Source organism: Hyperolius riggenbachi, chromosome 1 (genome assembly GCF_040937935.1).
Source record: "Hyperolius riggenbachi isolate aHypRig1 chromosome 1, aHypRig1.pri, whole genome shotgun sequence".
Classification (NCBI taxonomy): Eukaryota; Metazoa; Chordata; class Amphibia; order Anura; family Hyperoliidae; genus Hyperolius; species Hyperolius riggenbachi.
Genome location: NC_090646.1, coordinates 92744703 through 92761002, shown reverse-complemented (window position 1 = coordinate 92761002; position 16300 = coordinate 92744703). Strand labels below are relative to the sequence as shown.

The 16300-nt window shown below is 41.4% G+C and overlaps 1 protein-coding gene across 5 annotated transcripts in view; it reads left to right on the top strand.

The window, feature by feature from the left end:
* The window catches only part of SORCS2 (sortilin related VPS10 domain containing receptor 2), a 1283452-nt gene that overhangs the window by 862200 nt on the left and 404952 nt on the right, over positions 1–16300 (top strand). For all 5 annotated transcript variants that reach the window (XM_068276884.1, XM_068276875.1, XM_068276891.1 and 2 more), the window contains exon 4: positions 1673–1831. In XM_068276884.1, the coding sequence (XP_068132985.1) occupies positions 1673–1831 (159 nt within the window). The remainder of the gene's footprint in view (positions 1–1672; positions 1832–16300) is intronic.

The following is a 16300-nucleotide window of genomic DNA, read 5'->3' as shown; positions in this document are numbered from 1 at the left end:
ACTCCAGTGAAAATAATGTAATAAAAAAGTGCTTCATCTTTACAATAATTATGTATAAATGATTTAGTCAGTGTTTGCCCATTGTAAAATGTTTTAAATCCCTGATTTATAATTTGACATTTATCACATGGTGACATTTTTACTGCTGGCAAGTGATGTAGCTGCTGCTTGCTGTTTTGGCAATTGGAAACAGCTGTAAACAGCTATTTCCCACAATGCAACAGGGTTCACAGACAGGAAACTGCCAAGAGTACGTACTCAGAAATTTCTTTGTGGGAGGGGTTTCACCACAATATCAGCCATACAGCGCCCCCTGATGGTCTGTTTGTGAAAATAAATTGATTTCTCATGTAAAAGGAGGTATCAGCTACTGATTGGGATAAAGTTCAATTCTTGGTCGGAGTTTCTCTTTAAGCCTGATGAGCTTCAAATTACTGACAAATACACATACTGTTGTTCAAGTTCAAGTGTGACTGACCACTTTGCAAAAAAAAGTTAAAATACACAAAAACACATAAATGAAAAGTTCATTTCCCCCACAGTAAAATGTGCTATAAATTATTTTTCTCCTATGCTGCTGTCACTTACAGTAGGTAGTAAAAATCTGATAGAATGGACAGGTTTTGGACTAGCTCATCGCCTTGTGGGGGGATTCTCAGTTTTTTTTTTATTTTCAAAAGCACTTAGTGAATGGCAGTTACTCAGTCTAACTGCCAGAGTAATGTGCAAACAGGAAGGTAGGGGTTGCCTGCATCTTCGTATAGATCCTTTCCTGGGAGTGCTTTTGTAAAGAATAAATGAAATATTGAGAACCTCCCATGAGTAGATGGACTAGTCAAACTACTGTGTGTTCTGTTGGATCTCTACTACCTACTGTAAGTGACAGCAACAATGGAGAAAAGTCATGTATAGCTCATTTTACTCTGGAAGATACATACTTCTTATTTGTATGTGTTAATGTGTATTTTAAAGAGAATCTGTACTCTACAATTCTTACAATAAAAAGCATACCATTCTATTCCTTATGTTCTCCTGGGCCCCTCTGTGCTGTTTCTGCCACTCCCTGCTGCAATCCTGGCTTGTAATTCCAAGTTTTAGGCAGTGTTTACAAACAAAAGACATGGCTTCTAACCAGAGTGTGATACGCTGTGAACAGCTCACTGTGTGACTCATGCAGAGCTTGGAGAGGGTGTGTATAGCTTCTGCCAATGACAAGCAGTGCTGCACATTCCACACATTCCAGCCTGAGCCCGACAGAGCCAACAGAGGTAAGAAGATAAGGTTCATTACAGAGACCGTGCAACTAGAAAAGGCTGCAGTATGCCAGAGCACATTAGAACAGGTATAGGAACTTATAGGATAGAAGAAATAAGGCTCAAAATTTTGTTACAGAGTCTCTTTAAATTCTATTTCATTTTTAATGATAGTGGTCCTTTAAGGACATCTTTGTGGACCTCTGACTCCCCATTCTTCTTTCTCCATTCACACAAGAAGACACACGCTGCGCTTCGACGCACATAGCGGCTTCTGTCATTACCGTAATTCTGGTGCATTGTAGAGCAGTCACAATTCAGCAAGTTCTTATTTATACAGAGCCCTCACAATTACATTAATTGCTTCCCATTGTAAATTGGCATGTTCTCATATTGTTTTCCTTTATGCTCCCCGGCAGATTATTCTTGTCAGCTCCTCGGTCTCTGAACAATGTCTATTTACGAGCAGTGACGAAGGAGCAACATTTCAGAAACATCTGATTGCCTTCTCTGTGGAGACCCTCATCTTTCATCCAAAGGAGGAAGACAAGCTGCTTGCGTACAGCAAAGATGCCAAGGTATTGTACACACCATCATTACTTGCTGCTCTGCTCTTTCCTGTAATTATGAGCAATCTGGCGAGGTCTCGATGAGTGCTTGCAGCCCCCACTTGGGAAAGTAAGAGAAAGTTTCACAAACTCGCAGTAGCTACTAGTTTCAAATAGCTATCAAACAGGAAAAAGTGTCCCCACACTGGCCTATCAAGAGGGGCTAGAAACGTAGGTACACCCAGGGAAAAACACAAAGCCAAACACAAAAGTGATTGCTCACTCCCACACAGCACTTATCCATTCAAATTGGTCCACAGACAGCCTGTCAGCCAATAGGGTGCCCATACTTCCACCTGTGTCAGCAGTGTCAAATCTAGCAGGAGCTAAGATGGACGGCCTAGACAGGAGAGCGAGAACTCAGTTGCACACAAGTGCAGGTATCCCTCTCCATGCCCCCCTCCCTACACTGACCTCACCTGTACACTAGAAGCTGCAACAGCAAAAGTTAGATTTAAAATCACAAAACACTGGGGCACATGAGAAGCCGGGGCCCTGGGCTCTGCCCCCACCTGGGTCCCTCACTCCACATGCAACACCAAAAGGGAAGAAATTAAGGCCCATTCAATTAAAATTTGAACATTTTTTTATACAGGATCTAAATTATAACATGATCAAATGCTAATACAATACCTTATGATAGTACAATACAATTAAAAACACATTAACTACTACCCGACCGCGTCACGTCAGGACTGCCTAACGCCCATCGGTGTGAAGTCCTGGGGATCTGTTTTGTAGGAGATCACGTGCAGGCTGCACGCGCATCTCCTGCTTGGTGGGCGGAGCGGAGCCTTAGGTCTCCGAGCAGCGATTGCCGCTCGGGAGACTGTTGATTACCCGTACAATTACCCGCCGTCTAATTTCCCGTGCAGCGCTTCGATCTACAGTGTCACATGGCTGTCCCCTCCATTGGCTCACAGGTGATCCGCTGTCATAGCTGAAGCCTAAGACAGCCGATCACAGAGATAGGCTGGGGGGAGGGAGGGAGGGGGAACTGTAAAAATAATAAAACAAAATAGATAAAAATATTAGGAAATAAAACAAACAAACAAATATATATATACTAGCTGGACGCCCGGCGTTGCCCGGGTATGTATTTGGCTGGCATTGGCCCCGCCCACTTTTCCTAACCATCCTAACACACAATTACCTAATTACTTAATGACCAAGTTTGTGAGCTTTGCGGCCTTTGGCATCAATAATTTGCATTGAAATAAAATAAATTGGCTGTGGCTCCACCACTTTTCTGAATTTGAACCCCAATCACTCAATGGCCAAGTGTACCAGGTACAGGTGATTAACAGTGCAAGAGGCTTGTGCCATTAACAGTGCAAGAATGGCAGCAATTAAATATTCCCCTTAAAAATCAATAGGTGGATTTTGATTGGCTTTTGTAGGCTCCACCCACCTTTCTGAATATTAATCCCAGTCAGCCAGTGACCAACTGTGCAAAGTTTGAGAACCCTGCCACTAACAGTGTAAGAATGGCTGCAGTTTACATTCTCCTAATGAAATTTGTATTTTTCTCCACCCACTGATTTCCTGACATTGTTCAGGTATGTATTTGGCTGATGTTGGCTCCACCTACTTTTTCTAACCCTAACACACAGTTACTCAATGACCAAGTTTGTGTGCTTTGCAGTCTTTGGCATCAATGATTTGCACTGAGATTAAACAAATCTGATTGGCTGTTTGTGGCTCCACCCCTTTGTCTAAATTTGAACCCCAGTCACCCAATGACCAACTGTACCAGGTTTAAGGCTTGTGCCATAAACATTGCAAGAATGGCGGCAATTACATATTCCCCTTGAAAATCAATAGGTGAATTTTGATTAGCTTTTGTAGGCTCCACCCACTTTTCTGAATATTAATCCCAGTCACCCAGTGACCAACTGTGCAAAGTTTGAGAACCCTACCATTAACAGTGTAAGAATGGCTGCTGTTTACATTTTCTCAGTGAAATGTGTATTTGTCTCCGCCCACTGATGACCCGGTATTGCCCGATTATGTATTTGGCTGGTGTTGGTTGCGCCCACTTTTCCTAACCCTAACACACAATTACTCAATTACTCAATGACCAAGTTTGTGAGCTTTGCGGTTTTTAGCATCAATAACCTGTGTTAAAATGAAACAAATAAGATTGGCTGTTTGTGGCTCCAACACCTTTTATCAATTCAAACCCCAGTCACCCAATGATCAACTGTACCAGGTTTCAGGCTTGTGCCATTAACAGTGCAAGAATGGCAGCAATGAAATATTCCCCTGAAAAATCAGTAGGTAATTTTTGATTGGCTTTTGTAGGCTCCACCCACATTTCTGAATATTAATCCCAGTCACGGTATACCGGTATATGCCGTTCCAGCCATCCTATCATTTAGCCCCTGAGGAAACTATAACAGTGAAACCGGTCGGGCGAGGCAGACTTTGGCTGGACGGCGTCCTGTGATATTTACGTGCTTTATTCTGCTTTGGGTCCCTGTTATAAGGACCCAGATGTGAGTGATATTACTGCTTTATTGTGTATTTTAAACAGAATTTTTATTAAATATAAGACTGATACGCTTAGATGAGCCCATTATTGTCTTTTATACATGCATTTGGGAATGACTGCATACGGGAGCTTGTGAATCATTACTGACACTTCCACTTTGGAGAGGAGGCCAGCTGGGGAGACATCTGTCATTGATCATATTATGCTTTGTTACAGACCCTATAATCAAGGTCTGTAACTATCTGGTAAGCGCATCTAGTTTTTTGGTGCTCATGGTGGTGGAATCATTGATTAGCGCTGAAGGTGTACACATACCTGTATATATTTTACCTGTAGGTATTGTAGATGTGGCTTATTTTAGGTAAAAAAAGTGACGTCTTTAACGGGACAGATACAGGATTTTCATATTGGAACGATATATACTTAGCAGGTGATTTACTAAGCCCAGGGATTGCACATTGTGATCCCTCAGCTTAGTGCCGCTGCAATCTCCTAAGTACTCTGCGAGGAGCAGTGGAAAGCCAAAAGTGCAAGCTGCCTGACTCCTGGAGCTGTGCCTGGCTGCTACAGCTGAGCATGGCTCCTTTATAGTGAATAGTATTTATTTCTTTAAAAAAAAACATTTTTATGTAAAGGGGCACAATGGCGAAAATAACCCACAAAAACAGGAAAATGCAAATTACGTATGTGCACATACTTTCACCATTTAGAGTTGAGTGATATGTCTTAGCAGTAAACCCCGATTCTGAAAAGAATCGCATACCAAGACAAGACAAGACAAATAACATTTATATTGCGCTTTTCTCCTTGCGGACTCAAAGCGCCAATACCACCGCCCAACACCACAACCGCTGCACAACCCCCACTGCCCAAAGTCTGTGCACACAGCACAACTACTTCTCTAAGCCATTACCCACAACTGTGCCTCCCACACTAAGCCACCTCCCAGGGTACAACCTGCAGTTAAAGGGGCACTATGGCAAAAAAAATTTAAAATTTAAAATATGTGCAAACATAGACAAATAAGAAGTACGTTATAAATTACTTTTCTCCTATGTTGCTGTCACTTACAGTAGATAGTAGAAATCTGACAGAAGCGACAGGTTTTGGACTAGTACCTCTCTTCATAGGGGATTCTCAGCAAGGCTTTTATTCTTTATAAAGATATTCCCCAAAAAGGATTTAAACAATGATGCTAGCCAGCTTCCCTGCTTGCTAGTTACTACACAGTGTTTTGGCAGTTGGACAGAGCAACTGCCATTCGCTAAGTGCTTTTGAAAATAAATACATCCCTGAGAATCCCCCATCAAGAGATGGACTAATCCAACACCTGTCGCTTCTGTCAGATTTCTACTACCTACTGTAAGTGACAGCAACATATATAATATAATATATAGATTTTAATATAAAAAGATTATATATATAATGTAAAGATTATATATAAAGATTTTTCCACCATGTCTGATCAGATTTTTATCGAAAAAAACAGGATAATCGTTCGTTATTCTTGATTGAAAAAAAAAATATTTTCAACTTTCATTCGATTCAATCATTTTGGTAGAAAAACAGGAAATCGAACATTTTTATTGTACTGTGTATGGGTACCATTACTGTGCTGTTTAACTCCCAACCAGCATCAGTGTGGCCACGCCTTACATTAAAGTACCCCTGAACCGGTTTTTCATCAACATACTTTTAATACTGTTTTATTTGTGGTGCTGTGACATATGTCACATATGTCACTGCACCATCCTCCCCCTCCAGCTGTGTCTGTGTCCCCCACTCTGATCCTGTTCCAAGTTCGATCACCACAAGCCCGCACACTTCACAGCTCCCCTGCATGCTGTGTGAAGTAACACCAACTATAAATGGCTAGTGAAGGATGCATTCCTAAGGATGAGCAGAGAGGAGGAAGAACTGCCACTTCCTCCCCGTCCAAAATCGACATTCTGCATTATTGCTGAGTGGAACGGGGGAGACAGGGGTCGTGGGGGGGGAGGGGGATGGTGCACAAATAAAACTGTATTAAAAGTAATGTTGATGAAAAACAGTTCAGGGGTACCTTAACTATTTCTGCCGCCCGGACGTGAAGCTCACATCCAGGTGGCTGCTCTCCTGCGGTGCCACGCTTTGGCGCGCTCCCGTGCGTGATCGCGGGCGTGCCCCCGTCCCCCCATGGTGTCCCCTGGTAGCCCTGGGATCAGTGAACGGGAACATGGTTCCCGATCACCGATCAGTGTCCCCAGCAGAAAAACCGAAGCGCTCTCTCACAAGAGGCTTCAGTGTTTCTGCCTGTCAAAATTTCCGCATCCCCCTTGTGCTTCTGCTTAGCGAGAAGCACAAGGAGGGAAAACAAAATTGAAGGTGGCCATCTTGTGGCCAAATAGTAAAACTACATCTACATATTTTTTACATTACAATTTACACATATAATAACATTAAAAATGAACTGTTTATTTCCCACACCAAAATATTACCCAAATAAAATTTTTAATGGAAAAAAATTACAATAAAAAAAAAAAAAGACATAAATAGTTACCTAAGGGTCTGAACTTTTTAAATATGCATTTGAAGGGGGTATACTATGCACATTTTTTAAATTATAAGCTTGTAAATAGTGATGGACGCAAAATGGAAAAAAATGCACCTTTATTTCCAAATAAAATATTGGCGCCATACATTGGGATAGGGACAACATTTAAATGGTGTCATAACCGAGACAAACGGGCAAATAAAATACATAGGTTTAAATTATGGTAGCATGGATTATTTTAAAGCTATAGTGGTCGAAAACTGAGAATTAATGATTTATTTCCATTTTTTTCTTATTAATCCTGTTAAAATGCATTTATAAAAAAATAATTCTTAGCAAAATGTACCACCCAAAGAAAGCCTAATAAGGGGCTGAAAAAATAAGATATAGATCAATAAATTGTGATAAGTAGTGATAAAGTTATTAGCGAATAAATGGGAGGTGAAAATTGCTCTCACGCATAAGGTGAAAAATCCCTGCGGGCTGAAATGGTTAAAACTGCCTTTTAGTTATATAAATCACCTGGATCAAGTAGGCTAACAGTTTAGTGCTCATCTGATCTCATCTTTGACATTAACCACTTGAGGACCACAGTGCTAAACCCCCTAAAGACCAGGCCACTTTTACTGAAATAGGCCACTGCAGATTTAACCCATTCGCGTTCCGTTGTTTTCACGTGAGAAATGTTCACCTCCCATTCATTAGCCTATAACTTTATCACTACTTATCACAATGAACTGATCTATATCTTGTTTTTTCCGCCACCAATTAGGCTTTCTTTGGGGGGTACATTTTGCTAAGAGTCACTTTACTGTAAATGCATTTTAACAGGAAGAATAAGAAAAAAAATGGAAAAATTCATTATTTCTCAGTTTTCAGCCATTATAGTTTTAAAATAATACATGCCTCCATAATTAAAACTCATGTATTGTATTTGCCCATATGTCCCGGTTATTACACCATTAAAATTATGTCCCTATCACAATGTATGGCGACAATATTTTATTTGGAAATAAAGGTGCATTTTTTCCATTTTGCATCTATCACTATTTACAAGTTTAAAATAAAAAAAATATAGAAATATTTCATCTTTTCATTGATATTTAAAAAGTTTAGACCCTTAGGTAAATATTTACATGTTTTTTTTATTGTAATGGTTTTTTTTTATAGTAAATATTTTATTTGGGTAGTTTTGGGAGGGTGGGAGGTAAACAATAGATTTATAATGTAAATGTGTGTTAATTTTTATTTTTTTTTTACTTTCAGGTGTAGTATTACTTTTTGGCCACAAGATGGTGGCCATGAGTTTGTTTACATGACGTCACTCTAAGCGTAACACATGCTTAGAGTGACACATCGGGGAGGGAACAGCCAGAAAAAGCACAGCTTCAGAGAGAAGCTGTCGCTTTTTCAGCGGGGGAGAGGAATCAGTGATCGGGCACCATAGCCCGATACATTGATTCCGTGGCTACCGAATCCGCGGCCGGGAGTGAGCGTGCACACGCGCGATCAGCCGCGGGAGCGCGCGGTAGCGCGCATGGTTCCTGGACGTAGTTTCTACGTCCAGGAACCAAAATAGGTTAAGGCCTCGCTGAAGGGCGGCACAACACAGCACACAAGTGATCCCCCTTCACACGGCTGTCTCCAGTACAGCGCTGCTGTAGATTGCAGTGCTATACCATGATAAAAGATAGCGGTTTCGCCGTCTAACAGTCTCAGAGCGGCGATCACCGATGGGAGACTGGAGGCGAAGCGGAGCTCTGTCATTCATGCAGAGATCTCCTGCAATAGCCGGCCCCAGGACTTGATGCCGATTGGCATTAGACAGTCCTGGGGCTGCCATCACGTGGCGTGACGCGGTCTTGAGGTAGTTAGAGAACATCTTCCACATCTAAAAACACTAACTGGAATCAAGGAAAAGATTGTTGGAACGATAAGCATTAAAAACATTTTTTTTTTCGCATAGTGTGGCAAAGTCATTTTAATTTCACATTGTTTTCGTAATTGAATTATGCAAATACTTATTCGCATGTATTAAAAAATCAGCAGTCCTTAACGTCAGTGATTATCAAAATTGCATCACGCCTATAAAGTACAGGTCAAGACTTTAGATTCTGTGAAGCACGGTCTTATATTTTGATTTGACTTTGAGAAACAACCCTTTCTGTTTTTACAAATAGGATTTTAATTTTTCAGTGTTAATGAGAACAGAGCATCCCTGTTCCAGAAAAAATGAACTTCATGTTTCTTAGCACACTTTGTCATTAGTTGTATTCATCTTTGGATTAGCCTTTTCTTCCTTTGTTATTTGTGGACATTCAAACGTTTTCTTAAATCATCACAAGAGGATACATTTGGCTAGTGAGCATCAACAGGTCTTGAGATTTGCAATCATTAACAGCACTTCATTGATTTGGATTATTCAGACAAAATTGATTTCTATTGAGTTTATGGAAATGGTGGAAGTTCTTTAGACACTTGATGATAATTTTTGGTTTTACACAGGAGTTCACAATCATTTCAATCTATGATCACTTGTTTAACAAGCTGCCTTTCATCCTGTTTCAGCTTTTGTTGAAATAAAGTTTTTCCTCCCATTCTCTATCAGCTCAGCAATCTTCCAGACAATATGAGAAGAGTGGCAATCCATCACTAAGCTGACCTGAGTGGTTCACTGTAATGATGTGGGCAGTAAATCTAATGGCCTTCATTAAAGGGCCATTACTGCTATGGCCATTCTTGTTACCAAAATGGATGTTAAAGTTAACCAGAGACGAAGCGCTCTCATGTTTTTTACCATATATATCAGTAGGAACATTAGAGAAAACACCTACCCTGCTCTCTGTTTCATCTTTCACTACTCAACCTGCTTGCTATCAGCCCTGATAAAATCCCCGACTGAGCATTCAGTCTGGCTTTGCTCAGGAATCATTATAGCGCAAAAGGTGGATCAACGCATCACCAGGCCTCCTCCGAATGGCCTCCAATCAGAGGTGCGCTGAGCCCCCCCAGAAACTGCAAACGCACCTTGAACCCAAACAGAAGCTCTGCATATACACCAAAAGCAAAGCTGTTAAGTGGGAGCAGCTGACCAAAAATGAATAAAATTAGTACATGGCAAGGAAATGAACAGCGCGACTTAAAAACAGATAAGTGCCTACCTGCAAGAGAGTGCAAGCCCCACTTGTGGGATAAAATACACACCTAGCATACACATAACCTGTCTACCACTAGAGGATGTTGGTTTCCTGTAGCAGCTTGCATGCAACTTGTTAAGTACTTGTCCCTCCCAAGTCAGGAATCATTATAGCTGAGTCATTATAGCAGAGCCAGAAGGGAGCAGGCTTGGGCTTGAAAAGACATCAGAGAAGAAAGACTCAGCTATAATGATTCCTGAGCAAAACCAGACTGAATGCTCAGTTAGGGATTTTTTTTTCAGGGCTGATAACAAGCAGGTTCATTTTAAAGTAACAACCCTGGCTTCAAAATATAAGTGTCCACACCACTGGTCATATGGTCATATGGTGATACTATAAATCCATAGGTAGGCTAGCTATAGGCTCACTATACACCAGTGGTTCTTGTGTACCTGGCTTTTATGGGCATAAAGAGATGATTTGCATACTTTAAAGTGATGCATCATGGGAAACCACAGTTGCTCACTTTAAGGACACCTGAAGTGAAAGGGATATGGAAGCTGGCATATTTATTTCCTTTTAAACAATACCAGTTGCCCGACAGTCCTCCTGATCCTCTGCCTCTAGTACATTTAGCCATAGGCTCTAAACAAGCATATGCAGATCACTATCAGATGTTTTTGACTGATGTCTGACGAGATTAGCTACATGCTTGTTTCAGATGGGTATTTTAGACACCACTGCAGCCAAAGAGATTAACAGGACTCCTATGAAACAGTTTTTGTTTCAATAAATATGGTAGCCTCCATATCCCTTTCACTTCAGGTGTCCTTTAAAGTGGAATTATCACAAATACCTTCTGTAAGAAGGCAAAACTATATTCAGTGTTGATTTTTAGTAAGAAGGCTTTTCGGTTTATTTTAGCCCCTTATACTTTCCTAGGCCTTTCGGGTCACCAGGAGTGTTCTGGGTATTCTGTAGGTAGGCTTGGTAGCCAGAGGCGTAGCTAGGGTTTTCAGCACCCGGGGACAAAGTCAGTTTTTGCGCCCCCTCGTGACAAGATGTGAACCATAAGAGGGTCCGTCATGCTTTCCCAGAGATATTCGAGTTTTAGAATAATTTCCTGCATGTCCGATCTGCACCTGATTAAGAACATGATCGATTTTCAGATCAGTACTGCACAAAATCGATCCTGTTCTCCATCAGTAGCAGATCAAACATGCCGGAAATGATAAATTTGACCCATCCACCTGGCAGGAAATTGCATTGTGTGTACCAGGCATTAGAAAGTTGGGAGATAAGCAGAAATACACATGATCTACTTTGCTGATGCAAACCTGGCAAGCGCTGATTACAGCAGGGGGATAAAATAAAACAAAACTCTGGGGCAGAGAGCAGGAGGAAGCAGAGGAGAGGATTGGATCCTTCCACCGTCTTTCATAGTCTCTTCAACAGGGATGCTTAAGGGAAAGTAAAACCTATAGCTGCGCCCCCCAGATGCTGCGCCCAGGGACAGATATATCCTTTCCCCCCATAGCTACTCCTCTGTTGGTAACCCAATGTAGCTTTGAGTAGACAGATTTTACCTTCTAATTTCAGGACATGGAAAAGTCTGGAAATAATAGGGCATCACATAAGTCTTCCTGTAGGACATTAAAATCAGGGAGTTCAAAAATGTCAACCCCTACTATAGGTGACAACCATCATTTGAGCCCAGAAAGCCTGTGGATGTGATGTAGTCTCCTTTTTATTTCAGCCATTCGAAGAGTTCTTGTCCAGATACAGAAAATAACTCACTAAAGAAAGATAAACAATTGCAACTATTTGAACTAGCATTGCCACAAAAGAATCCAGGACAAGCTGAAATTATATTGAAAAAAAAATGTAATTGTGGAATTAATCTAAAATAAGATGATACCGTATATACTGTACTCGCATATAGGCCGAATTTTTCAGCACAAAAAATGTGCTGAAAAGTCACCCCCTCGGTCTATATGCGGGTCACCTGCCTGTGTCTGTGGTGGAGGTGTGTAGACTGACCTGCCGAGATGATCGGAATGTAGCGGCGATGCTTGTGCGGGCTTCAGCATGCTTCCTGGAGGTTCGCGGTGCAGGCCAGCTGATTGGATTACCGCTGGTGCTGCGGGCTGTGCAGGGGAGCTGATCGGCGGGTGCCTGTACTTTGGATGCATTGCCAAAGGGTACCGCCGAGTGCAACAACTGATATACATTAGGATCTCCTGGTTAGGTCACGGCAGGCGAGATCAGAGGTCCGGGGGAGAGCAAAGCAGGAGAGATGGATGGCCAGAAAAACAGCTCCGCTCTTCCGTGCACATAATCTCGCGCTTCATGCTGTCTCTGCACAGGAAGTGCGAGATTATGTGCATGGAAGAGCGGAGCTGTGTTTCTGGCCATCCATCTCTCCTGCTTTGCTCTCCCCCGGACCTCTGATCACACCTGCCGAGACCTATCCAGGAGATCCTAATGCAGATCAGTTGTTGCACTCGGCGGTCCCCTTCGGCAATGCATCCACAGTACAGGCAACCGCCGATCAGCTCCCCTGCACAGCCCGCAGCACCGGCGGTAATCCAATCAGCTGGCCCGCACCTCTGAACATCCTGGAAGCATGCTGAAGCCTGCACAAGCATCACCGCTACATTCAGATCATCTCTGCAGGTCAGTCAGCACAACTCCTGGATATCAGCTGTTTCACTCCCCTTCACCCATCCACAGTAAAGGCACCCATTTAGCTGGCTCCACTGTGCGCTATCCAATGCACAGCCCGCAACCCCCTGCTTGGCACCAGTGGAGACTGGTTGTTCTGACTCCAACCAGATCAATCACAGTGTGCAGACTAAACAGGGCATTCTGAATCCACTCCACCTAAGCTAGCTGCCTGCTTGTTACAGCTAAGTGACTGTACTGACATTAAAAGATCACCATGATAACCAGGCATTTTTCATTAAGAATGAGGTCAGTATTGTAGCTTTCAGCTCTGCCTGTTGATTGTGTGGTGGGAGTTCTGTGTGCAGATTACCAGTTAAATGGTGCTAGCTCCTGCATCTGTTTCATACAGATGTGATCTCTGCAATAATCACCATATGAAATGCAACAACCACCCCAGTGTTGTCCTGTCCTCCACTTATATGGGAGTCAATCATTTTTTCCTGAATTCTGAGGTAAATGTTAGGGGGTCGGCTTATATGCGAGTCGGCTAATATGCGAGTATATACGGTAATTCATACTGAAGTTTCCCATAATAGATTGCAATCCTTGAAGGCTGAAGGTGAATTGCAAAGTCAATCCCTTGTAGGCTTCACGTGAACATTAAAAAATATCTTTATAAGTGTTTTATTTAAAAAATAAAATAAAAATCCTTCCCAATTTATGCTAAAAACAGAAATATCTGTGAGCACTGCTTATCATAACAAAGGTTAAAAAAGATCCTACTCTTCATGCAACTTTTTATACTACACCATGATCTTACAATCAATTTCAATGTGAAAAAAAAAGAATTATGTAAATAAACAAAAATACATGTACATTCACGTAAGAATGTACATGAACTAACATTTGTGAAACACTAGGGAAATCTTTGGCAAGCCAATTAACTAAGCAGCACATTTTTGGAATGTGGGAGGAAACCCATAAGAACAGGCTATACAATATACAATTCCGTGCAATGGACTGGCTGTGAACTAGACACCAGAGTTGAAGTCTTCTAAACTTATTTATATAAGACGTTCTTATAAAAAATATTTGTTTAAATCTTCTGCCAGTATTATTTAATGTATTCTTATACTAGACACTAGGGCCCTTATGCAATTACCTTTTTCTCCTTAATTTTTCCAGGAGATATGTTCACACCTTATCTATATATTGCCTGTTAAGACACCAGCAAACAAGCAAATGGTCAGAATAATTTTTACAGAACCTTTCACCTACTTTTTAGTACCTCTTTTAATTAAAAAGTACTGAAAAGTTATTTTAAAGAGAACATTTAAAAATATCTCCTCGGAGAAAACTCAAAAGAAAACATGAATTGCATTTTTTCCAATTACATTTTTTGGCCTAGGTAATATGTTTACATATTATTAATAAAATGCCTTTTAGACCACCAGCAAGCAAGAAAATACTCAGAATAATTTTGGCAGTACTTTTTTTTTTAATCTACTTGTGGTACTTTTTTAATTGCAGAGTACTGAAAAGTTATTTTAAACAGAAGACGAAAAATTATTACCTTGGAAAAAACTTAGCTGAAACGTTAATTAAATAAGGGCCTATATATTCAATTAACTTTTTTCCTGAGTTTTTTTCCCAGAAGATAATTTTATATCTTATCTTTAAACATTTTTTTTAGCACTTAGCAATTGAAAAAAATATAAAAAAAGGAAGGTAAAAAAGTAATAGCAAACTTATTTTGAGTAATTTCTTGCTTGGTGGAAGCTTTAACCTCCTTGCCGGATATCCCGAGCTGAGCATGGGGAAAGCCGCCACTGAGGATACCTCAGGCCCTGGTGGGCCGATCTGCATAATTTATTCATTCAAACATGCAGCTAGCACTTTGCTGTGCTATGGGGTGGCGGCGGGGGAAGCCCATACAGGAAATCCTGTTCAGAACAGGATTTCCTGCTGGGTATTTACGCCGGCGGGGATCAGAAGGGTGGGTGGGATAGCGAAGGGAGGGGGGAAGCATGTAGATAGTGCTAGGCTAGCTACATGCTAAAAAAAAAATTGCAAAAAAAGACCCCTCCCGCGGCCGTGTTCCGCATAGAATCAGAAAGGCAGGGAGGTTAAAGGTATGTTATGTGTAATGTTTGAAAAAAAATCTCTTTTGAGGAAACTCTCGATAAAAGTTCATATTATTTAGGACTATATATATCTATATACTGTATATATTCCATTTGATTGGTATTTGTCCTTTTTTAAATTAATAAAAAAAAAGTAAAAAAGAAATATATTCTAACACAGTTGATAAAAACTCTTTACAATGTGTTTAACGTATGCTACTATGAGTTTCAGTTACTCTGTAGCCACTTTAGATGTATGTTATTGATGCAAGATAATCTAATGGTTATTTTTACGAAGCGTTACTTAAAAGTTCAAAAGATACTTTCATTTTCCCAACAACGGTAAGCTGTATATCACTGACACTTGAGAGGGAGCCAGTGATGGTTCTAATTTAGTCAGAACTTCCATTTGTCTTTATAGTTCACACATTTGCCACTCATAAAGATGAGCCAATTCACAAAAGTAACAAAAAAAACATGGTTTCTGTTTCATCAATGTTTATTTTAAATCTTAAATTAAAGTTAACAGTTAATTTAAATAGTAATGACAATTTTATGCCTCACTTTCATTACTATCACATGCTTAACCTCTTGAAGACTGCAGTGTCAAACCCCCCAAACGACCAGGCCTTTTTTTGCTTAAATGGCCACTGCAGCTTTAAGGCCAAACTGCAGGGCCGCACAACACAGCACCCAAGTGATCTCCCCCCCCTTTTCTCCCCACCAACAGAGCTCTCTGTTGGTGGGGTCTGATCGCCCCCCACATGTTTATTTTTTTTAATATAAATATTATTGTTAGTGATTTTTATTGAAAAATCACTGTTTGTTTACAAAAGTTCCCTCCCTACCTCCCTCCCTCCCCGCAGCCAGCCAATTACGGCGATCGGCTGTCATAGGCTTCTGCCTATGAGAGCCGATCGCTCTCTTGTCCCCCAGGGGGACAGCCGTGTGACACGGCTGTCCCCAGTACAGCGCTGCAGCCGATCGCAGCGCTGTACACAGAAATAGACGGCGATCTCGCCGTCTAACAGTCTCCCGAGCGGCAGTAGCCGCTCGGAGACTGAAGGCGGGGCGGAGCTCCGCCCCCCAAGCAGGAGATGCGCGCGCATCGTGCGCGCGATCTCCTGCATTAGCTGGCCCCAGGACTTTACGCCAATTGGCGTTAGGCGGTCCTGGGGCTGCCGCCGCGGCCACGCCCACCGGCGTGACGCGGTCGGCAAAAGGTTAATCATTTCAATTAAAATAATGTATTAAATGTGATATCACCTACTATAGTTTGCTTTTACATATGTTTCAGACAGCAGAGGAAAAATAGTGAAAAAATTTATGCTTCGCCCAGGCCTGTCAATGAATTCTAGAGCACACCAGATATATCGTTCACCCTGTGGCCAAGACATAGAGTGGTTAATAATTTATCTATAGTAACAGACATAAATTAGCAAAACTTGTGATATTATAGGACAACTGAAGGGAGGGGGATATGGA